Source organism: Dendropsophus ebraccatus, chromosome 3, assembly GCF_027789765.1.
Source record: "Dendropsophus ebraccatus isolate aDenEbr1 chromosome 3, aDenEbr1.pat, whole genome shotgun sequence".
NCBI classification, from domain to species: Eukaryota; Metazoa; Chordata; class Amphibia; order Anura; family Hylidae; genus Dendropsophus; species Dendropsophus ebraccatus.
In genome coordinates this window covers 37062245-37086715 of record NC_091456.1, presented here as the reverse complement: position 1 = coordinate 37086715, position 24471 = coordinate 37062245, and the positions used below count along the sequence as shown (strand labels likewise).

General features: G+C 44.6%; 2 protein-coding genes across 5 annotated transcripts in view; one reads left to right on the top strand and one right to left on the bottom strand.

Annotated features, from left to right (window-relative positions):
* The window catches only part of EWSR1 (EWS RNA binding protein 1), a 31669-nt gene extending 30158 nt beyond the window's left edge, over positions 1-1511 (bottom strand). For 2 of the 3 annotated variants that reach the window (XM_069961429.1, XM_069961430.1), the window contains exon 1: positions 1441-1510. In XM_069961429.1, the coding sequence (XP_069817530.1) occupies positions 1441-1453 (13 nt within the window). In that variant the 5' untranslated portion in view covers positions 1454-1510. Of the gene's footprint in view, positions 1-1440 lie in introns of all 3 variants that reach the window. The other variant, XM_069961431.1, reaches the window with a different exon arrangement.
* Positions 1138-24049, top strand: RHBDD3 (rhomboid domain containing 3). Of its 2 annotated transcripts, none has more exons than XM_069961441.1 (6): positions 1138-1552; positions 11495-11661; positions 18101-18484; positions 19733-19898; positions 20977-21225; positions 23817-24049. In XM_069961441.1, the coding sequence occupies exons 2-6, from the start codon at positions 11526-11528 to the stop codon at positions 23989-23991; spliced, it is 1110 nt and encodes a 369-aa protein (XP_069817542.1). In that variant the 5' UTR covers positions 1138-1552; positions 11495-11525; the 3' UTR covers positions 23992-24049. The 2 variants fall into 2 exon arrangements, with proteins under 2 accessions (XP_069817542.1, XP_069817543.1); XM_069961442.1 differs by lacking the exon at positions 1138-1552 and adding an exon at positions 1563-1678.
* The last annotated feature ends 422 nt before the right edge of the window (positions 24050-24471 follow it).

Below are 24471 nucleotides of genomic sequence, written 5' to 3'. Positions count from 1 at the left end.
GGAACAGAGTTTGAAACCCCCCCCCCCAATCTGGAGACAAGAGAGGGGGGAAAGTGGCCATATTTTTGTAGCGCTGGATAACCCCTTTAATTGCTTTTTGCAGTTCTCTCAATAGCCCCTGGACTGACATGGAGTTATAGAGGAAAAATGCATAAAGGGGGTCTTTGTCCTCTTATTCTCCCAACTGGCTGGTAGATCAGACCCACCAATAACAAAGGCTTGGCGTACACTAATGCTATATATACCACAACCATAGCAACGTTAGAAAGGGGCGGTTTTACTCTAACAACTGCTAACTATATGGCCTATTAGAGGGCACAGACATCATGGAGGAGAGGATCCGGCACACAGGGGACTCTTCCTGGTAACCAGTGGCAGCCCAGCCTATCCCAGTACATGTCCCCTGGGTTTCAGACCAGACCTGTGGAAGCTTATTACCAGGAAAGCTTCACATTGTTTATAAGGCAAGGCCTCAATCCCTTTAACTAGCTTGCAATAAAATAGGGGATAATGTCTGTGTATGGGGTAGGGAACCTTGGTTCTCCAGCTGTTGCAAAACTACAACTCCCATCATGCCTGGACAGCCGAAGGTGTATGATGGGAGTTGTAGTTTTGCAACAGCTGGAGAGCTACGGTTCCCTATTGTATGTGATGAGTGTGCAGCACTAGAGGAGGCCCAGCAGTGCCCGTGTATGATGGGAGTTGTAGTTTATCAACTGGAGAGCCAAGGTTCCCTAATGTATGTGATGAGTGTGCTGCACTAGAGGAGGCCCAGCAGTGTCCCTTTAGCTGCTGCAAAAGTACACAGATTCCAGTTCATGATGGGAGTTGTAGTTCTGCAACAGCTAAAGGGCCACAGGTTAGAGGACACTATATTTCAGGGGTAGGGATCCTTGGCTCTCCAGCTGTTGCAGAACTACAACTCCCATCATGCCTGGACAGCCAAAGGCTGTCCAGGCATGATGGGAGTTGTAGTTCTGCAATAGCTGTAGGGCCACAGGTTGGGGGACACTATATTAGCATGCAGTAGGATCCCCAGTAGCCACCAATCCTCCCCCCTACCGGCTAATAACACGGGATAATAGCGCCATTACCGGCAGCACACGTGCACACAGGTTTCGGTTACCGTTATGACACGTGACCACGGCCAGTAATGCCGCCGCTTCACCGAATAGACACTAAAAACGCAGCTCAGCACATATACACAGGCGGTGTTCACACGGGGGAAACCTCGTGTATCTGGGGGGGAGGGAAGCTACGAGCTAGGCGACTGAGGCCTATAAGGAAACAGGCAGCCTGTGGGCACATTGCCTCCAGCGGCAGCCGGTCACACATTACAATACACGGGCGAAATACGACGAAGCAGAAGCTTCCATACAAAGCCCGGGCCCGTATAACCCACAAGCTAGTCACCCCGGAGGCGCGCAGTACGGTACTCACCGGTGGAAGCCATTTTGTGTACTCTAACCACCTCAGCGTCCGTGTGGGGAGAGCGAGCTACGCATGCGCAGTACTGACCGACCTGGACCGTACCATACGTTGCCGGGGGAAGGTAAGATCCGGGCACTTGGATATGCGTCACTTCGTGGCAAACGGTGTACCCGTACAGTCGTATATCTCTCAAAAACGATAGAATAACATTTGGTTTTAGAGGGACGGTACATGTAGCAGCCGGAAGGTAAGCTTTTCTTTCGGTAAAGCACCCCTGGTATTTAGTGGTGTGATCCTTTAGACTCAGCTACTGTACGAAGAGGGGGATAGAGACAGATCTAGAAAGTTGTCGCTGGGTGGGGGTCATTCTCTGTTCTCTCCCATTGTATTTAGTATTTTCTAATTATTTGTTCAAAAAAATACACTTTATTTTAACAATGTGCAATGTGTTCACTGGACCGCTGGGCAGGGGCTGTAAAGAGGATGCGTTCAGACATAGGGCCCTATTCCACCGGACGATTATCGTTCAAATTATCGTTCAAATCTAAACGATAATCGTTTGGTTGAAATGCAGTTAACGATTAACGACCGAACGAGAAATCGTTGATTGCTTTATAGGACCTGGACCTATTGTTTTCGTTGCTCGTTCGCATTGAATAAGCGGTCATTTGGTCGTTTGCAGTAGATACGGACGCAATAGCGAAGAAAAAGCAAAGAAAAAACGATCGTAAATACGATCATAAGTAGCGACTATCGTTCCATGGAAATGAGTGAACATTTTCAGGTCTTTCGCAACAGCGGTCGTTTGAGATCGTTAATCGTTAACAATTATGCGAACAATAATCGTCCGGTGGAATAGGGCCCATAGACTTTGTTCACACAGCACTGTAGATTTTCGGGTTCGTACTTTTGGTAGAAACGTTCATTTGGTCGATAATCGGGTCATGGAAAAGAGCCATTGAACGCGTCTTTTGTGCAGCCCTTATAAATCATCGATTGTCGGACGCACTTCTCTCTGTGTAAACAGTGGACGTGCTTCCGATAGCAGTACAGCGATCGTTCGCACAATTAATTACGCCGCTAACAAGCACTGATGGGCACTCGTTTGCAGCGGCAGGTGGACGGCGATTGTGCAGTGTAAGGGTGCGTGCACACTACGGAATACGCACACAAAGGCTGCTGTCGATTCCGTCGCTGGCTCCTGCTCGTTGGTGTGCGCATCTCCGCCTGTGCCATAGACTCCATTCTAGGCACAGACGAATTCCGCAGTCCGCCGAAAGAATAGACAATTCAACTCTTTTGGCGGACGGCAAAATCAGCCCGGCCATAAAATGGTGTTTATGGGACGGACGGAGATGTGTGCTGCCGCGAGCAGGAGCCAGCGACGTAATCCAAAGCGGCCTTTGTGTGCGTTTTCCGTAGTGTGCAAAAAAGAACCCTAAAATATGTCCACTGCTCAGAGAAGGGGACATTTTTTAAGCCTAATTGTGCACCAGTTTTTAATTAGGCCACGCCCCATTTTCCCTGCTTGAATTCACTAAGAGGTGCAAGCCTCTTACTGAATCTGTCCGACCCTGCGCCCGGTGTAGATGTAAACCATGATTAATGAGGCGCGAAGGAGGCCACGCCCCCTACCCACCCATTGGGGAAGCGGCAGGCACACGCCAGAGAGAAGGGGCAAATCTGTGCCTTCTCCCTGCCGTACGCCACCGACGCAGGTTTGATAAATGTCCCCCCAGGGTGTTGACGATTATAGGAGAAGCCTGGCGAAAATTTTTATTAAAGTATTTTATTGCCCCCCAAAAGCTATACAAATCACCAAGCATATAGTGCTTTTTTTCCTGCACTTACTACTGCATCAAGGCTTCACTTCCTGGATAAAATGGTGATGTCACTTCCTGGATAAAATGGTGATGTCACGGCCAGACTCCCAGAGCTGTGCGGGCTGTGGCTGCTGGAGAGGTTGATGGCAGGGGGACACTGAGGGACACAGGACACTGAGGGACACAGGGCACTGGAGGGACACTGAGCATCCCTCTGCCATCATCCTCTCCAGCAGCCACAGCCCGCACAGCTCTGGGAGTCGGGTCGTGATGTCACCATTTTATCCAGGAAGTGACATCACAATGTTATCCAGGAAGTGACATCACCATGTTATCTAGGAAGTGACATCACCATGTTATCCAGAAAGTAAAGCCTTGATGCAGTAGTAAGTGCAGGGAAAAAAGCACTTTATAAGCATTTCCCGTAATAAGTGTATATTGGTGATTTGTGTAACTTTTGGGGGGCAATACAATACTTTAATAAAAATTGTCGCCGGACTTCCCCTTTCATAACACTAGTCCATCCAAAAAAAGGGGTGTGTCTCGGACTACCAAAAGGACACTGTGCTTAGCGTTGTCTTAGAAGTGAGTCCATGGCAGGAGTGAAAAGAAGACCACCTTAGCTATACATTCCCTGTGTCATTACTATCAGTTTTTGCTTGTCAGCTCTTCCTGCTCACTAATCTCCCTCGGCCCCTTCTGCCCATCCTTGTGAGAAAGCTCTTTTTTGCCTATAAAGATATATTACATTTTTCTATAATCACTTCTATGATTGATTTCTGCAAGTTGTTTAAAATAACAGTTACACATTAAAGGGAATATGCCATCAGAAAATGACTTTTTATGTTAAATGTATTTTTTGGGGAATTTTTGGTGAAATTTTTTCAAATTTTAAATTTTTCTATCTATATTAAAAATTAATCCAGATATCTTGCAGTTTTCATTCTCACCACTGGGGCTAAAACTAAGCTGAGACTTCCTGTTCTGTATGTGATGATAAGAAGAGGCTGCTGTAAAGTGATCTGTACAGCTTTACAGTGTCATGTGACACCAGTAGATAGAAGAGACAACAGCAGCTCCCTATTGAATGACCTTTTCAAGGGTCACAGAGCACACTCAGTGATGTTTTAGGGACCTATTCCACTGAGCCATAATCGGACGAACCAGGTCGATTCGGCCGATTATCGCTCGGTGGAATAGAGAAAACGATCAGCCGATGATCGTGTCATCGGCTGATCGTTTATTTAGGCCCAAACCTAAAATCATCGGTCACCCACCCCAAATCGCTTCGTGGAATAGCGATACGCGGCGGGCGACCGATGATTTGAGAAGCACCATACATTACCTAGCGGGGCTTCTCCTCCGCTCCGTCTTCCTCCCCAGGTCCCGCGGCGCAGCATCAGCTTCGGTGCGGCCTGACTAAGCTGTGAGACCGCTCAGCCAATCACTGGCCAGGACCTCCGTGGCCAGTGATTGGCTGAGCGGTCTCACAGCTCAGTCAGGCCGCACCGAAGCTGATGCTACGCCGCGGGACTGGGATGAAGACAGAGCAAGGGAGAAACCCTGCTAGGTAATGTATGCTGCAAGGGCTACAAGGACATCGGTAACAATGTCCCTGCAGCCCTCGCTAAACGATCATCAGGCCGCGGAATATCGGCGCTCGTTTACACTGTTGATGGGGCTCGTGGAATAGGGCCCTTACATTTATCTGAAGGGGACAAAGTCTGTCTATTGTTGTCTATGTCCATGAGTTTTGCTGTAAATCATGTCACTAAATGCTGTTAAAAACAGCCCAGACAATATGGCAACCCCCATAATAATGTGCAAAAATTATAAAAATAAAAAAAATTACAGTAAGAAAATAGAAACAAATTAGACTAAAGGACCATGTTTTAGTATCCGACTCTAATCAGTAAAAGAAAATTTAGGGGACACATTCCCTCCAAGGCCAGTCTGGAGCTTGCAAAAAAGCACCTTATGGTCTTTTAGACTCAGAAACAAAATACTCTGGTTGGATGTAACCAACATTGCATTTTTTTTTTTTTTACCTCAATTCTAAGTGTCATGTCTCGAGGAAACCAGGCACTGCTGTCCACCTCTCCAATATCCTCCACATTCCCAAGCCACCTGCTCTGCTCTGCTGTCAGCGTTTTGAAAACATCTGATGATGCGCTGCTCCCACCGGGTATGGACAGGCTAGCATAGAGTCTATGCTGAGCAGCCATTTCCTACAGGAATGAGACATCATTGGATGTTATGAAAACACTGACAGTGGTGCACGGTGGGCGGCTCGGGAATCAGCAGCGGTAGGAGGACAGGTAAGTATACATTACTGACATGTCCTCCACAGCCCTGGCAGCATGGCTAAGTATGAACTTTTCCTGGATAACCCGTTTAAGATAATTAATATATAGCTAAAAGTAAATGGTTTCTAGTCCAGTAACTTCTGGAACTCTGCCACTCCCTGCCTGTAGCTTCTTCTGAGATGATGTGTCCGTGTAGGACATGCCTGCCCAGTCAATCACTGCCCGCCGCGGCATCCCATCCAGTGATTGGCCGAGTTATTTCATGTTTACTTTTCACTCTATAACTTATATTAATGATAAGGTTACCCTTTTAATTTGTCTTACTTTATGAAGCCAGACATTCCCCAGGATAGGATGGTTCCAGATTAGAGTTAGCAGCTGCAGTTCTGCTTACAGCTTAAAATCACAGACACAGACAGCTGATGTACGTATCAGTAACGTAAGTTTGGGAGCGACCCCTTTATTCACATGAAATATAAACTTTCAATACAGAGGTTTCAAGTTACAAGACACATATACTGTATGTCACACTCTGATAGGTCAATCCATAGATGGTTAGCAGTTTCCTGTTCTGCGCAGTCAGGTTGGTACAACGTGTTGTTTACCATAAATTGTTTATACAACAATGTTTCTTTCATGCATCTGTATTGTGGCTGCGATGTAAGTTTCATAACATACTCTTCCTCCTTTCCCAGAACCCTGTGTACCAGACAGTCAGTTTAGACTGAAAAAGGGCCCTCAACTGTGAGAAACAGTTTATGAAAGAAACACTTCTTGTTGTGTCCATTTTTTTAACCCCTTAACGACATCGGGCGTAAGTATACGCCCCCGCAGGGTGGGCTTTAACGCAAACGGGCGTATACTTACGCCCAATGTTTCCCCGATCGCTGTGTGTTCACACACAGCGGTCGGGGAAGATGGCCTGCTATAATGTATCTGCTCGTCGGCACGGGGGGAGATTAACCCCTCCCGTGCCGACGATCGCTGCTATATGCTGATCAATACAGATCAGCATATAGCAGCTAAATTCAGCTTTCCGGGTCATCGGTGACCCGGAAAGCAATGGCGATTGGTGCTGTCCGAGATAGCACCAATCGCCATAAGTGTCCCCACCAAAGATGGCGCCCATGCCACCCCCACGATCGCCGTGATAGGCCGGCCAGTACCGGCCGGCCCATCGCGGCGATCATACTGTAAAAACACAGTTTTGCCGGGTTCTGCACCCCCAGCTAGGTAGCTGAGGGGTGCAGAACAGGTGTGTGTGGTGCAGGTGTACCATACTCACCTGATCTGGGCGTCCGGAGCGAAGATCTGCGGTCCGCGCCGTCCTCGCGTCGTCTTCGCTTCACTTCCGGGTTCGGTCGTCCAGCGTGGGAAATCTTCGGAAACGCTCGGGCCTCGGCAATCTCCGGCAGCGTTGCTCTACTGCCCCCTAGCGGCTGATCAGTGAATATCATTCACTGATCAGTTGCTTTGGGTTAAAAAGATTTTTATTTTTTTTTCCAAATTTTTTTTTTTTTTTTTTTGCGCCCTAACGCCGCTGAGTGCTGATCAGCATCGCACATAAGTGCGCCGCTGATCAGCAACTCCTCCATTTTGGCGTAGGGGCGTTTTTCCCCCCTATATCCTACCGCCACTGTTTGCTGATAAGTGCCGCACATAAGTGCAGCATTTATCAGCAGCTTCTTTCTTGGCGTAGGGATATTTTTTCTTACTGTCAAAAAAACACGTAAAAAACACTACACTACACCACACTACATGAAATAAAGTTTTACACTACACTACATTACACATTTACATACCCCATATACTAGTCCCCGTATAAAGATGGCCCCCAGGGTCTTTTCGGTGTCGGACGCATACGTTATTATTGCCTCCGACACTGAAACAGCCAGTGAGGATGAATGGGGGGATCCTTCTTTCCTCCATTCATCCTCATCATCCTCATCATCCAGTGACGTGTCTGGGGGTAGCGTAGTGTACGCTGCCCCCCAGACACGTCCTTTCCGCCAGAACCATCCCAATAAGATATCACGGTATGGCGTGAAATTCTCCAAACTCTGTGAGAGTACCTCAGGGTACACTTACAGATTTAGGGTACGTGCACACTGCGGAAAGGCGAAGGATAACCCTTTGTGCATTCCGCAGCTGGCACCCACCGGCGGACTGATGGAGGCGCGCGTCTCCGCCCGTGTCATAGATTCCATTCTATGCACGGGCGGATTCCGTTGTCCGTCCAAAGAATGAATACGTTCCGCCCGTGCATAGAATGGAGTGTGACACGAGAGGAGACGCGTGCCTCCATCAGTCCGCCAGTGGGTGCCAGCTGCGGAATGCACAAAGGGTTATCCTTCGCCATTCCGCAGTGTGCAGGTACCATTACAGTGTATGAAGGAAGGGACACCCGAATCCAGCCCCCAGATGCCCCCCCATCCTCAGAGTTAGTGGGGGAGATCATTCGGGAACTGATCTTCCCACTGCTGGATAAAGGTTACCACCTGTATGGGGATAACTTTTATACCAGCACCCCCTCTTCCGGAAGCAGTAATAGCTCCCTAATATTTAGCAGCCATGGAGCGGACCCAGCGCTTCTGGATATGAAGGACCCCGTATCGCACCAGGACAACGTTTTCCAGGTGACGTCCCCCACACTGGAAAACAGGAGACCCCAGAAGAAGTGCAGAGTGTGGGGTAACAGGGGGATCAGGAAGGATACCATTTTCCAGTGTGACACCTGTCCTGATCCCCCCGGCCTCTGTATACAGGATCGCTCCAAGGCGCACCACACGTCATCGGAGTTCTACATTTTCTAAATTCTGTCCCTTATTCCTATTTCAGGGGTCACGTTGATCCGGGGATTATCCTGATCGCCATTATGGAGTCGGGAAGGAATTTTTCCCCTGTGATGAGGCTACTGTCGTCTGCCTTACGAGGGTTTTTTTTGCCTTCCTCTGGATCAACACAGGTTGAATTTGATGGACACCTGTCATTTTCAACCTTATAAACTAATAATTGGCCTAATACCCCCAAATAAATTAGAATGGTCCCTTTTCCCCAGCTAAATAGGTATGGCCGCCATTCCCATTAGAGGATGCCATGATGCAATTACAAAGCCTTTGTGCGGCCAGGACAGTAGAAACCCCCCACAAGTGACCCCATTCTGGAAACTACACCCCGTAAGGAATCTAACGAGGGGGGCAGTGGGGATATGGCCCCCTGGTGACGGCCACATTTGGGCCGTGAAAATGAAAAAATTGTATTTTTTATTTTCACGGTACATGTTCCACTTATGTGCCCGTCACCAGTGGGGTCCATATGCTCACTGTACCCCCTTGTTGGATTCCTTATGGGGTGCAGTTTCCATAATGGGGTCACTTGTGGGGGGTTTCTACTGTCCTGTCAGCACAGGAGCTTTTTAATTGCGACATGGCCTCCATCCTCCATTCCAGCCTCTAAATGGCGCTCTGTCCCTTTGGTGACTTGCCCTGTGCCCATATGGCACATTATGTCTACATGTGGGGTATTTTCGTACTTTTCGTGTAGGGAAATTACCCTACACGTTTTGTGTTCACTTTCTTTTTTAACCCCTTGTGGAAAAGGAAAAAAAATCAAGGCTAGACTAACATATAGTGTAAAAAAATGTTTAATTTTTACACAAAATTATTGATCTTGTCTTGATTTTTTCATTTTCACAAGGGGTTAAAAGATAAAAAAAACACCAAATGTGTAGAGCAATTTCACCTGAGTACGGAAATACCCCACATGTGGACATAAAGCGCCATGTGGGTGCAGGGTAAGCCTCCAAAAGGAAGGAACGCCATTTGGCTTTTGGAGGCTGGATTTGGCTGGAATGGATTTCGAGGGGCCATGTTGCATTTAAAAGGCCCCTGTGTTGCCAAGACAGTTGAACCCCCCCACAAGTGACCCCATTATGGAAACTACACCCCTCAGGGAATGTAACAAGGGGTGTAGTAAGCATATGGACCCCACTGGTGACGGGCACAAATGTAGAACAATATGGCGTGAAAATAAAATATTAAATTTTTTACACTATAATGTTGGTTTAGCCTTAAATTTTTCATTTTCACAAGTGGTTAAAAGAGAAAAAAACCACACATAATGTGTAGAGCAATTTCCCCCGAGTCCGTAAATACCCCACATGTGGACATAAAGCGCCATGTGGGTGCAGGGCAAGCCTCCGAAGGGAAGGAGCGCCATATGGATTTTGGTGGTTGGATTTGGCCAGAATGGATGATGAACGCTATGTCGCATTTACAGAGCCCTCGTGCTGCCAAAACACTGAAAACCCCCCACAAGTGACCCCATTCTGGAAACTACACCCCTCAAGGAATCTAACAAGGGGTGCAATGAGGATATGGACCCCTATGATGATGGGCACATTTGTGCCGTGAAAGTGAAAAAATGAAAATTTTCACTTTCACGTCACATTGTTCCACATTTGTGTCCGTCACCAGTGGGGTCCATATGCTCGCTGCACCCCTTGTTAGATTCCTTAAGGGGTGTAGTTTCCAGAATGGGGTCACTTGTGGGGTCACAGTGATTTGGCAGCACGAGGGCTCTGTAAATGCGACATGACCCTTGAAATCCATTCCAGTTGGAGGCCCGTCCTGCGCTCGCTTGGCACTTTATGTCCACATGTGGGGTATTTCTGTACTCGGGAGAAACTGCGCTACACGTTTGATGTTTTTTTTTTCTTTTATCCCCTTGTAAAAATGAAAAATGAAGGCTAGAACAACATTTTAGTGTAAAAAATAGAATTTTTCCTTTTTTACACCACATTGTTCTGAAAATCTGTGACGCACCTGTGGGGTCCAAATGCTCACCGCACCCCTTGTTACATTCCTTGAGGGGTGTAGTTTTCTAAATGATGTCCCTTTAGGGGTGTTTTTTAGGTTTTGGCACCCCAGAGCCTCTGCCAACCTGAAGTGGTACGGTCAAAAATGACCAAATATAACGAAGGCGTTGAAATTCACTAGGCGCTCCCTTATATCTGAGGCTTGTGGTTGCGTCAAATAGCGCAATAGGGCCACATATGGGGTATTTCTATAAACTACAGAAACGGGGCAATCAATATTGGGGTGCATTTCTCTGCTAATAGGTTTATCATTATGAAAGATATTGGATTACAATAAAATCTCTGCACAGAAAATAAAAATTTTCAAATTTCTTACACACTTAGCTTTTATTTCTGTGACTCCCCTAAAGGGTTAAAACACTTTCTGGATGTGCTTTTGCAGAGTTTGGGGGGTGCAGTTTCTGAAATGGGGTGCTTTGTGGGGCTTTCTAACATACAGTCCCCTCAAATACACTTTAAACCTGAACAGGTCCCTAAAAATATCTGATTTTGAAATTTTACTGAAAATTTGGAAAATTGCTGCTAATGTTTTAAGCTTTCTATTGTCTAAAAAAAATGAAATATAGTTTAATAAAAGCTACCAACATAAAGTAGACATGTTGCTAAAGCTATTTAATATATAATTTATGTGGCATAACCATTTTCTGTATAAGCAGAAAGGTTTCAAAGTTGGAAAAATTCATTTTTTCACAATTTTTCACGTTATTTTTGTGTTTTTCATAAAGATTTGTTATAAGTATCGACTCCATTTTACCAGAAATGTGAAGTACAATATGTCACGAGAAAACAATCTCAGAATCAGCCGGATAGGTAAAAGCATCCCGAAGTTATTAATGAATAAAGTGACACTGGTCATATTCATAAAATTTGTCTCTGTCCTTAAGGCCATTTCAGGCTCTTTCCTTAAGGGGTTAAGGGTGAAGTAATATCCAAGATATTAGAATAATCCAGGTTAACCCTATCATTACTAATACGTATCGATTTCTCAATTGCATACTGGAATATTTCCGTAGTCTCCATGCGTTGTCATTTACTAGAATGACTCTTCTGTTTTGCAGGTGGTTAAGGAGATTCCCAATCTCTTTCGAGATGCTTAGATTGATGCTTACAAGAGGACCACCCCTAGGATGCCTGTTACTGATACTTTTGCTGCTGCTCGGTAGTTTTGCTCTTTCGTGCAGTGACTTGGTGCTGCATCTGGAAACCTTACAGGGATTTTGGGAAGGTGAGATACGTCAATGACATATAAGGTGCAGCCGCATTGTAATGAGAAAGTAAAAAAAGAAACTGTATAGGGAGATTTATCCAACATGGTGTAAAGTGAAACTGTCTCAGTTGCCCCTAGCAACCAGTCAGATTCCACCTTTCATTCCTCACAGACTCTTTGGAAAATGAAAGGTGGAATCTGATTGGTTGCTAGCGGCAATTGAGCCAGTTTCACTTTACACCATGTTTGATAAATCTCCCCCTGTATGTCCACCGAATATAATTCTAGGGTTTATATACTGATACAATCTACATACAAGATTGATTAACTTCATAAGTGTAGGTATAACAGTACTTATAGTGCACTGACTATACAGCGTGTATTATAGCCCAGAAATGCATGTACAATTCTCCAGGTTGCCATTGGAAAAAGTCAGTAACTGACCCTATTTGACTGATGAGAAGAATAAGGCATTTTTCTATGTTGTGGAAGCACAGACAGATATATGAGAGGTACTGCACCTCCTTCCTCTAGCATCTAACAGCAGTTTGAAACCTGAATTGAAGCTGACAGGTACCTTTAAAGGGGCTATCCAGAGTAAGAAAAAGCTAAAAAATTACTTTCTTGAAAAAAAACAGCACCACCCCTGTCCCCAGGTCATGTTCACTGTCCATGTCAGGAACTGTCCAGAGCAGTAGCAAATCTCCATAGAAAAACTCTCTCCTATTCTGGACAGTTCCTGACATGGACAGGGGTGGCAGCAGGAAGCACAGTGTCAGACATGACAGAATACACTACTTCCTGCAGGACATACATCAGCTGATAAGTATAGGACGACTTGAGGTTTTTTTTTTTAATAGAATAAAATTACAAATCTATATAACTTTTAGATACCAGTTGATTTGAAAGAAAACATTTTCTGTCGGAGTACCCCGTAAATGGAACAGAGCTGCAAAACCTCTAAACACAGGAAAGGTGCTGTTTTTGGAAAAAAGCCGACATGTTTCCTAAGTCTGCATAACCCCTTTAGGGCCAGGTTCACACTGCATTTTCTTTTTTTCATCACAGTTATCCGTCAGCATCCCACTAAGAATGGGATGCCAATATATAGCGTGGCAGACAGCAGTGGGACCCATTCATTTTAATGGTGTACACTAATTTGCTGTTAAATTAGCATATTTGGCCTGAACAGTGGAGTCAGTAAGTGACTCCATTCAGGCCACTAAAATAAATGGGGTCGGCTGCTGTCTGCCACAGTGTCGCCCTCCTGGAAAGAGAAGAGGTGGTGTGAACCCGGCAGGCCCAGATTGGTAATCTGCCAGATCTGGCAAATGCCCAGTGGGCTGCCCTGATTGGCAGCCCAGGGGCCGCCTGGTCTGCATTTTTTAATTTCTGTATTAATGTAAAGCTATAGCACAGGGGCTGGCCGCCGCCTGTGCTGCTTATAAATCTTACAAAAAGTCCTGACACTGCTCCCCTTCTCCTTACACTACTACACTAATCCCTCTGCTCCTCACAGTGTCTTCTATCACTGCTCCCCTTCTCCTTACACTGATCCCTCTGTCTTCTATCACTGCTCCCCTTCTCCTTACACTGATCCCTCTGTCTTCTATCACTGCTCCCCTTCTCCTTACACTGATCCCTCTGTCTTCTGTCACTGCTCCCCATCTCCTTACACTGATCCCTCTGTCTTCTATCACTGCTCCCCTTCTCCTTACACTGATCCCTCTGTCTTCTATCACTGCTCCCCATCTCCTTACACTGATCCCTCTGTCTTCTATCACTGCTCCCCATCTCCTTACACTGATCCCTCTGTCTTCTATCACTGCTCCCCTTCTCCTTACACTGATCCCTCTGTCTTCTATCACTGCTCCCCTTCTCCTTACACTGATCCCTCTGTCTTCTATCACTGCTCCCCATCTCCTTACACTGATCCCTCTGTCTTCTGTCACTGCTCCCCATCTCCTTACACTGATCCCTCTGTCTTCTATCACTGCTCCCCTTCTCCTTACACTGATCCCTCTGTCTTCTATCACTGCTCCCCATCTCCTTACACTGATCCCTCTGTCTTCTGTCACTGCTCCCCATCTCCTTACACTGATCCCTCTGTCTTCTATCACTGCTCCCCATCTCCTTACACTGATCCCTCTGTCTTCTATCACTGCTCCCCATCTCCTTACACTGATCCCTCTGTCTTCTATCACTGCTCCCCATCTCCTTACACTGATCCCTCTGTCTTCTGTCACTGCTCCTCATCTCCTTACACTGATCCCTCTGTCTTCTATCACTGCTCCCCTTCTCCTTACACTGATCCCTCTGTCTTCTATCACTGCTCCCCTTCTCCTTACACTGATCCCTCTGTCTTCTATCACTGCTCCCCATCTCCTTACACTGATCCCTCTGTCTTCTATCACTGCTCCCCTTCTCCTTACACTGATCCCTCTGTCTTCTATCACTGCTCCCCATCTCCTTACACTGATCCCTCTGTCTTCTATCACTGATCCCCTTCTCCTTACACTGATCCCTCTGTCTTCTCTCACTGCTCCCCATCTCCTTACACTGATCCCTCTGTCTTCTATCACTGCTCCCCATCTCCTTACACTGATCCCTCTGTCTTCTATCACTGCTCCCCATCTCCTTACACTGATCCCTCTGTCTTCTATCACTGCTCCCCTTCTCCTTACACTGATCCCTCTGTCTTCTATCACTGCTCCCCTTCTCCTTACACTGATCCCTCTGTCTTCTATCACTGCTCCCCATCTCCTTACACTGATCCCTCTGTCTTCTATCACTGCTCCCCTTCTCCTTACACTGATCCCTCTGTCTTCTGTCACTGCTCCTCTTCATGTGTAGAAGATATATATATATATATATATATATATATATATATATATATATATATAATGTTAAGGGACACAATGTGTATTATCCTGAATTATAATAAATTTCAGGGAATTATAGCGTATTTTACTGGATTTTAGGGATAATAAATGTATGTCATAATTAATAAAACAGGCCATGATATGTATATAGTGAATATCAGGAGCCCATTGTTTATTACAATAAAGGGGACAGAGAACAGTTTATACCGCCATACAGTGCATGGCAATATATAGTGGACAGTGTGTGGAGCTGTTGTGACGCTAGTCTTTACATACAGGATAAGGATCAGCTGCCACAGATACCAGCAGGGTAAGGTCTTGAATTAATCCCTGGACTGGTAAAACAAATGCCCCCTGACATGGATCATTAACATTCTAACGTCTTTAAGTATCGATTTGACTCGGGGAGTGTCAACAATTCACAGTTTAGGGGACACAGATTTTTGCCTTGCCTGGTGCTGACAGCCTATGCCACTGATCTGCAGGGTGATAATACTCTTCAGCATCTGCATAGACCTGTTAACTGTTGTGCGTGGCACAATTGACGCAGTGGTTGGGGGGAGATTTGTATGTGGGCTGATGGGGTTTGTGTGCCAGGGCTGTTTTTCAGTCCCAGTCCGGCCCTGGAACCCGGCCTAAGTGAACTGATGGGTCTGTTACAGCGCTGCCAGATTTTGCAACAGCGTCCATTCTAGGAGGACACATGCCATAAGCAGAACCTGTGCTGCCATTGGTACTAAGAAGGTGCCATGATTAAGGTATTTTGTTGTTGATACTACAGAGGGTCAGAGATCTTCAGAGTAGACTAGACCTATTATGTGTCTGCATCCCACTGACCTGTTTAGAAATAGAAAAAATACCATGACAACAAGAACAAAGAAAGCATGCTAGTGAAACCCGGAGACGAGAGGAAACCAAGTCCGCTGCGGAAGCTAATAACATTACACAGGCTATTTCTTGAATTTGTATGGAGGTTAGATAGAAAAAAAATAAATAAATAAATAAATATATATATATATATATATATATATATATATATATATATGTATATATATATATATATATATATATACACACAGTGGTACCTTGGTTTAAGAGTAACTTGGTTTAAGAGCGTTTTGGTTTAAGAGCTCACAGTTTTTTAAAATTGTGACTTGGTTTAAGAGCATTGCTTTGGTTTAAGAGCTCCCTGTATTGGGTGGGAGGGGGAGTGGTGGAGTGCATGGTCCGCATAGCGTGGTCTACAGCACTGTACTCTGACCCAGGAAATCTCCCTCACCTTCCAAATCATAGCAGATCCACTTCAGGCTGGGGCTTACATCAGGGGACAGGACTGTGGAGGTAATCTCTCCATAGCTGTAACCCCTCTCTCCCCGGACATAGAGTGCTGCGTGTATGTGCCAACATATGTCCTGCTCATTCCTTCATGCTCCCTGCAGTATCTGTCAGTCCTTGTGTTTCCCATCCTCTCCATTACTGTACAGTAACTTATAATATCACATATTCTGCTGTTTCTGAATGTTTTTCATCTGTTCTACATGTTGTTCAGAATAAGAAATCATTATTTTTGGGGTGTGGAACCAATTGTCTGCATTTCTATGATTTCTTATGGGAAAATTTGCTTTGGTTTAAGAGTGGATTTGGATTACAAGCACGTTCCCGGAGCGAATTATGCTCCTAATCCAAGGCACCACTGTATATATATACATACACACACACACACCTTAGATTATGAGCATAATTTGTTCCAGGACTGTCCCACAAGAAATCACTGATATGCAGACAATTGGTTCCACACCAAATAATGATTTTAGTAAGGGCATTAACCTGAAGAAACAGCAGCAGTTGGTAGATACAGGATGGAACTGCAGATCCCCATAATGCAGGAGCATAGTACAACAGGGTAGAATAGAGAAGCAGGGCTTATGTAAAAGTTCTGTGTGGTCACATGACAGCAACGGGGAAGGAGGTGTGTGTTGGACCAATGAGTAAATAAGAACTAAAGAGCTGTGCAGGAGGACAGTGACATAAACTTTTCTATACAGTTCATAGAAGTGGGTGTCGGCACTATCCACTCACCGCTGTGTAGGAGATCCCAGCTGATAGAGTCTCTCTGGATACTAGCGTGGTAATAGCCGTGCTCTACGCCTCTCAGCAAACAATGTCCAGTATACTTATAGAAGAAATAGAGGCAATGTGGCACTGGCTAAACTTTCCACGTTTTCTTTATTACACCATCTTTACAGTCAGTGATACAAAGTGCAGATCGGCAACGAACGTTTCACGCTACAATGCGCTTTTTCAAAGCCATGACATCATATCCTCCACCTGTTCTATTTATATGGAGTCTCTTAAAGGCACCATTACACCCAACATATTAGTGCAGGATACAAACAAACAAATTTCTCACATATGTGTGACTCTGATTTTATAATTTTAAAGCAACTATTTTTTAGAGACTATTTTATTATCCTTTGGACATTTTTATTATAACCATAAATTAATTTCCGAGCGATCATTGAGACCCAAAGGTCCTAACGCTCCAGTCTTTAGAATGAATTCATTTTCTTTTTCAAGTAATTTTCTATGTCGATCTCCTCCTGCTCTTAACGGTTCTACTTTATACAGTCCCATAAAGTTCATGTGATATGTCACATGAACTTTATGGGACTGTATAAAGTAGAACCGTTAAGAGCAGGAGGAGATCGACATAGAAAATTACTTGAAAAAGAAAATGAATTCATTCTAAAGACTGGAGCGTTAGGACCTTTGGGTCTCAATGATCGCTCGGAAATTAATTTATGGTTATAATAAAAATGTCCAAAGGATAATAAAATAGTCTCTAAAAAATAGTTGCTTTAAAATTATAAAATCAGAGTCACACATATGTGAGAAATTTGTTTGTTTGTATCCTGCACTAATATGTTGGGTGTAATGGTGCCTTTAAGAGACTCCATATAAATAGAACAGGTGGAGGATATGATGTTATGGCTTTGAAAAAGCGCATTGTAGCGTGAAACGTTCGTTGCCGATCTGCACTTTGTATCACTGACTGTAAAGATGGTGTAATAAAGAAAACGTGGAAAGTTTAGCCAGTGCCACATTGCCTCTATTTCTTCTATAAGTATAAACTTTTCTATACAGCTGTGTGAATGGCAGCAGTGTTAGTGCAGGCACATTATAGCAGCCGTGTGTATAGCTGAGTGTAAGTGCAGGCACATTATAGCAGTAGTGTGTATAGCTGAGTGTAAGTGCAGGCACATTATAGCGGTAGTGTGTATAGCTAAGTGTAAGTGCAGGCACAATATTGCTGCAGTGTGTATAGCTGAGTGTAGGTACAGGCACAGTTTAGCAGTAATGGAGAGGATGGGAAACATAATGGCTTACAGAGACTGCAGCGAGCATAAAGGAATGATCAGGGCAGATGTGGGCACAGGATAGCAGCACTCTCTAAATAATATGTAAAGTATTTATAAATGAAGGTCCTGAATGATATATGCATGAATCTGTACAAATATATAGGCATTGTATGTATGTAGTGACAATTTATGGAGCTTTTATGTGTTTGTTTCCAGGGCACCGGCTTGTCACTCATGTGCTCTGTGCCACAGACAGTCAGCTGCTTTTATTATCTTTGCTTCTCTTCCCTCTTCTGTTCTGGAGGATGGAGGAATGTCTTGGCACCTTATACTTCCTGCAGTTGTCATGTATGGGCACACTGTGCTCTGCCATTCTCTACCTGCTCATATCCTTCCTTCTGCCTCTGCCTGCTGTCCCCGCTTCCGGATACCTTGCCACCCAATTGTCGCTATTGGTAGCTAAACCCAAAGCTGTCACATGGAGACGTTTCAAAAAAATCTCTTTTATGTTGCCATATGGAATCCTAGTACTCACTCAGCTAGTTTTTCCAGAATCCTCTCTTCTTTTTCCAATCTGTGGAATACTCAGTGGGCTGGCCAGTATCCTTTCAAGTGAAGTTTATAAATACATGTAATGGAGTATTTTGTGTAATCTCATGCATTTACTCTTAAAGGGGCAAAAAATTATTTCAGATCAACTGGTTTTAGAAAGTTATATAGATTTGTAATTTACTTCTAATTAAAAATATCAGATCCTCCATTACTTATCAGCTGCAGTATGTCCTGCAGGAAGTGGTGTGTTCTTTCCAGTCTGACACAGTGCTCTCCGCTGCCACCTCTGTCTGTCCAGAGCAGTAGAAAATCCCCATGGAAAACCTCTCCTGCTCTGGACAGTTCTGGACAGCTCTGGTGGCAGCAGAGAGCACTGTGTCAGACTGAAGAGAATAAACCACTTCCTGCACAGCATACAGCAGCTGATAAGTACTGAACAACTGGAGATTTTCTGTCTGGAGACTTTCTCACACCAGCTGATTTGAAAGATAAAGATTTTCACTGGATAACCCCTCTAAGGAAAGTAAACAGAGGCAGCCGGGAGAAATGTCAGTGGACTCAGCAAGGTGAGTATGCTGTATTTTATGCCCATCGCAGGGTATCATTTGTTTTTTATATCTCAGAAATCCCCTTTAATTTTTTTCAGCAATTTGTGCTCCATGAGCCATTTTGTAGGTTTGGACTAGACTGATAACCCTAGCCTGGGGCTCCAAAGATGATTGAAGTGTACCTGACACGATGGTCTGCTTCCAGATCAGCGGCGGGATCCACTGCTTATCCGGATGTTCTGATCTCCATGGATACTGTAACAATTCAATCCAATTGGGGGGGGTTGCACGCATTACCTTCTCATTACATCCCAGTATCCATGACCAGATTTTCAGTGGATCTCGCCAGTGTCGGACTGGGGTATTTGGGGCCCACCTAAGGAGATGATCCTGGGGGCCCACCAATGAAGAACCAGTGAGAACAAACAGTCAGTGTTAGTGCAGGTCCTAAATCTGGGGGCCCACCGGAGGATCCTCCGGTCCTCTGGTGGGCCAGTCCGGCACTGGATCAAAAGCAGCCCATCATGACAGGTACAACTTAAGCAGTATTCCCAGTTCTCTTTCCTCGGACCATCCCATGACTGGCACCATCATCACAAGGCAAATAATGTTATTCATTTTACCTATCAGTGGTTTTAATGTCACAGCTGATCAGACAGTAGTACATATATACTATATATTTTTTCAAGCAGCAGTATCTTTTAATTTGTATAAGCAAATGAGGATATTCCTTACAGTTAGCCTACAGCTCGTACTGGATTACTCCGTCACCTAGAGTTTCCAGTCTCAAGAAGGCAGGCACTGGATAGCATGCACATCTGCAACTACTTGGCATCTTTTAACTTGGCACGATTTATCCCAACTCAGGAGGAAAGTTCTTTATTATATCAAGGAAATTCTGCAGAAAATGCACGGTAGGTGAAGTAACATTACATTAAAGGGATTGTGTCACAAAGAAAACTAGGTCTATACTGATACTTTATCCCCATGTAGCTGCTTTGTTTGATAACCTGTTGCCTTTGGTTAAAGCGTCACTGGCGTATTTATTTATTTATTTATTTTTTTGCAGAAATCAATAGTACAGACGATTTTAAGTAACTTTGTAGTTGGGTTTATTAGGCAAATATGCCATTATCTGCATTCAAAAAGACTTTCCCCAAGTCCCTCCCCTCCCTCCTCTCTCTCGTCCACTGCTCATTATCAGGAAATCTCGACTCTTTTACATAAGTCAAGCCCTATGTAACCTATGGAGGGGGAGGGGGAAGGAGGGAGATAAGCCACCAGCAGAGAGCAGAGAACAAAGGATTGCATAGCGGGACCTGTGTGAAAGCCGGTATTCAGAGGTCAGAGAGGTCAGTGCTGACTTCGGAGGAAATAGCCTGGAGATGTAGCTGTAAATTAACTCTTTGTTGTCCTGTTTTGGTGCCTCATCTCCCTCCACCCCTCCCCTCTCCATAAGAGAACCATGAAAACAGGGGGGAGAGCTTCAAACTGCTTTTTCATGATAAAAATGCATTTTTCGGCTAATAAACCCGATTACAAAGTTTCTTAAAATCGCCTGTACTATTGATTTCTGCAAAAAAAATTAAAACAACAGTGACACTTTAAGGCCCGCCAGGCATCCACTAGGTTGGGTCACTCATGCTCAGTACAAATTTAGTGACATGATCTGTACTATTAGTACTGGCAGTTGGTTTTCACTTTACATGCAAGCAAGGGGGATTGCGGGAAAGTGTCTTCACTGTTGCAGGGTCACAGTTCAGACAGGAAACCAGGGAGTGAATAGATCCATGGGGAAGAAAAATGGTACAGTGATGTAAGTTACATTTCTAAAAACAGCAGATTTGTTCCCCTTTACATGAAATGTATGTGATACACATCTGATTATACCTTCTTTGCTTTGTGACACCACCCCTTAAAGTAGCTATTCTGTGCAAGACATAAAGTACATAGTGCTATTTCCTTCTGCGGTCTAATAATATTCTTTTTCAGACTTCCATTCACCTATACAGATGCATACGAGTCAATTCTCTCCGATAACTTGCCCTTAAGAGGAGAAGCTATGCAGAATTCAGATGTTACCAATTTCCGAGAGACTCCTGTATGGTTGGGAGACCCAGTATCCTTGGAGGAGGAGATGTTAGAAGCAGGTATTCTGGCTTCTTTGAGGGAATATGAAGAAGAACAGGAAAAGCTGACGCAGGAGCCGATCCTGAACAAATCCAGTGTGTCAGCACTTAGGTGAGATGCCAGTACACATAAATAAATAGCAGATATTTTAATAAATATATATACAGTCATGGCCAAAAGTCTTGAGAATGATACAAATATTAATTTTTACAAAGTCTACTGCTTCAGTTTTTAGACTATGTTCACACACAGTAAGAGACCTGCTGTTCCACGACCCCGGCCAGTTCACGGAACGGCCGGTCTCTGCTCGGATCATCCCGGCCAGTACTTAAGTACCAGCTAGATGATCTTTCCGGCTGAAGGGTTCTGATGCGGGCGCATCAGCACACGCCTGCATCAGGACCTCCCGTAGCACACAGTGAAGCGAGCGGCCGGAGCCGCTCGCTTCACTGTGTGAACTGACAGAGTTTCCTACAGCCGCAATTCAGTGAATTGCGGCCGCAGAAAACTGACATGTGTACGATGTGTATAAGCTCCGGCCGGGATCCCATAGCAGAATAGGCTATGTTCCACAACGTGAAAAGTACGGCCGTTGTTGCCGATGCCTTAAAATGGCAATTTGCATATACTCCAGAATGTTATAAAGAGTGATCAGCTTAACAGCAATTACTTGCAAAGTCAATATTTGCCTAGAAAATGAACTTTATCCCCCAAAACACATTTCAACATCACTGCAGCCCTGCCTTAAAAGGACCAGCTAACATTGTTTCAGTGATTGCTCCATTAACACAGATGTGGGTGTTGATGAGGACAGGGCCGGAGATCAATCTGTCATGATTAAGAATGACACCACTGGACACTTTAAAAGGAGGCTGGTGCTTGACATCATTGTTTCTCTTCTGTTAACCATGGTTATCGCTAAAGAAACACGTGCAGTCATCATTGCATTGCACAAAAATGGCCTAACAGGGAAGAGTATCGGAGCAAGAAAGATTGCACCTCAGTCAACAATCTATCGCATCATCAAGAACTTCAAGGAGAGAGGTTCCATTGTTGCCAAAAACGCTCCAGGGCACCCAAGAAAGACCAGCAAGAGCCAGAACCTTTTCTTAAAAGTGTTTCAGCTGTGGGATCAGGCTACCAGCAGTGCAGAGCTTGCTCAGGAATGGCAGCAGGCAGGTGTGAGTGCATCTGCACGCACTGTGAGGCGGAGACTCTTGGAGCAAGGCCTGGTCTCAAGGAGGGCAGCAAAGAAGTCACTTCTCTCCAAAAAAAACCCACCAGGGACAGACTAATATTCTCAAAAGGTACAGGGAGTGGACTGCTGAGGACTGGGGTAAGGTCATTTTCTCTGATGAATCCCCTTTCCAATTGTTTGGGACACCTGGAAAACAGCTTACTCGGAGAAGACGAGGTGTGCGCTACCACCAGTCTTTTCTCATGCCAACTGTAAAGCATCCTGAAACCATTCATGTGTGGGGTTGCTTCTCAGCCAAGGGAATCGGCTCTCTCACAGTCTTGCCTAAAAACACAGCCATGAATAAAGAATGGTACCAGAATGTCCTCCAAGAGCAACTTCTCCCAACCGTCCAAGAGCAGTTTGGCGATCAACAATGCTTTTTACAGCATGATGGAGCACCTTGCCATAAAGCAAAGGTGATAACTAAATGGCTCAGGGAACAAAACATAGAAATTTTGGGTCCATGGCTTTGAAACTCGCCAGATCTTAATCCCATTGAGAACTTGTGGTCAATCATCAAGAGACGGGTGGACAAACAAAAAACAACAAATTCTGACATGCAAGCATTGATTGTGCAAGAATGGACTGCTATCAGTCAGGATTTGGTCCAGAAGTAGATTGAGAGCAGCCAGGGAGAATTGCAGAGGTCCTGAAGAAGAAGGGACAACACTGCAAATATTGACTTGCTGAATTAACGCATTCTAACTGTCAATATAAGCTTTTGTTACTCATAATATGATTGCAATTATATTTCTGTATGTGATAAAAACATCTGACAAACACACATAAAAACCAGAGGGCAGCAGATCATGTGAAAATATATTTGTGTCATTCTCAAAACTTTTGGCCATGACTGTAGACAAAATAATGCTTCAGGTAATCACATAGGGACGGATTTGCTAATGTGTTTGCGCCTAGACCTTTGTAAAATGCGCCAAAATTTGGCACAGTTTAGGGTATCTCATTATAGACATAGTGGGGGAGATTTATCAAACATGGTGTAAAGTAAAACTGGCTCAGTTGCCCCTAACAACCAATCAGATTCCATCTTTTATTTTCCGAAGAGTCTTTGAGGAATGAAAGGTGGAATCTGATTGGTTGCTCGGGGCAACTGAGAGAGTTTCACTTTACACCATGTTTGATAAATCTCCCCTATAGTGTGTGTTTTAGAAACTCATGTCTTATATGACATCGGGGCTCAGCTTTGTGGAAAAGTGAACATTGTGAAATAGTTCAGTGTAGAGTATTAGTAACTGAAAGCTTCCGGTGTACCCCATAGAGCTATAATCAGGCTCCTATCCTCCAGGCTGTGCTGCTCTGTCGCATGTTTGAGCAAACTTCAGAAAAGTGTCTGAGTTCGACTGAACTCGAGTGCTCTGGAGAAATTGGATGCAGCCCTAGAGAATCCTGGAAAACAATTCTTTAATTTTTCCTCCCTTTTTTATATTTTCCTCCCTTTTAGGCTTCAGCAGCTGGAACGCATGGGATTTCCCACAGGACCGGCGGTTGTCGCATTAGCTGCCACAGGAAAAGTGGAGAGAGCCGTGTCCCTTCTTGTGGAAGGAGAAATCGGTGGAGACATAACAGTGGCTAATGAAAGACAGTCTTCTCGTGGACAGTTGATACAGGACAATTAAATCCAGAAAAATGAACATAAAAAAAATACAGAAAATGATTTGCACTTGGTACAAACACTATTGCAACGTATAAGAGAGTCACTTACTTTGAAGCGTTGACTCGTAAAGACAACTCACGGCCGTATTTTCTGTTATGGGATCTGGGCACATACCATGGGACCCAAATCAATGAGACAGAGCTCTGGTGGACTTAAGACATCCACAAATTACATGGGTGACCATTCATCTGAACGTGCCACCATGTAATGCTACGTTTACCATGAAGCAGCAGCTCCGGCAGGAGAGGTTTCCGTTGGCTCCAGTCTGTTAAGTGCTGGTATGATAACTTAGTAAGGTTTAGCTCCAATTTAAAATGTAACCTATATTGTTGTTAATGAGGGAAGGAAGATAAGCTTCTGCCAAAGGATCAGGTATGTTGAAATCCAACATGGCAAGTCCCACATTGCTTCTTTATATCAAACAATGTTTTTCCCAGTGAAA

Coding starts and splice junctions, on each gene's coding strand:
- RHBDD3 (XM_069961441.1), top strand. CDS start 11,526: ATGCTTAGATTGATGCTTACAAGAGGACCACCCCTAGGATGCCTGTTA. Junction 19,899..20,976: donor AATTCTGCAGAAAATGCACG/GTAGGTGAAGTA, acceptor ATTCTTTTTCAG/ACTTCCATTCACCTATACAG. Junction 21,226..23,816: donor TCCAGTGTGTCAGCACTTAG/GTGAGATGCCAG, acceptor CCTCCCTTTTAG/GCTTCAGCAGCTGGAACGCA.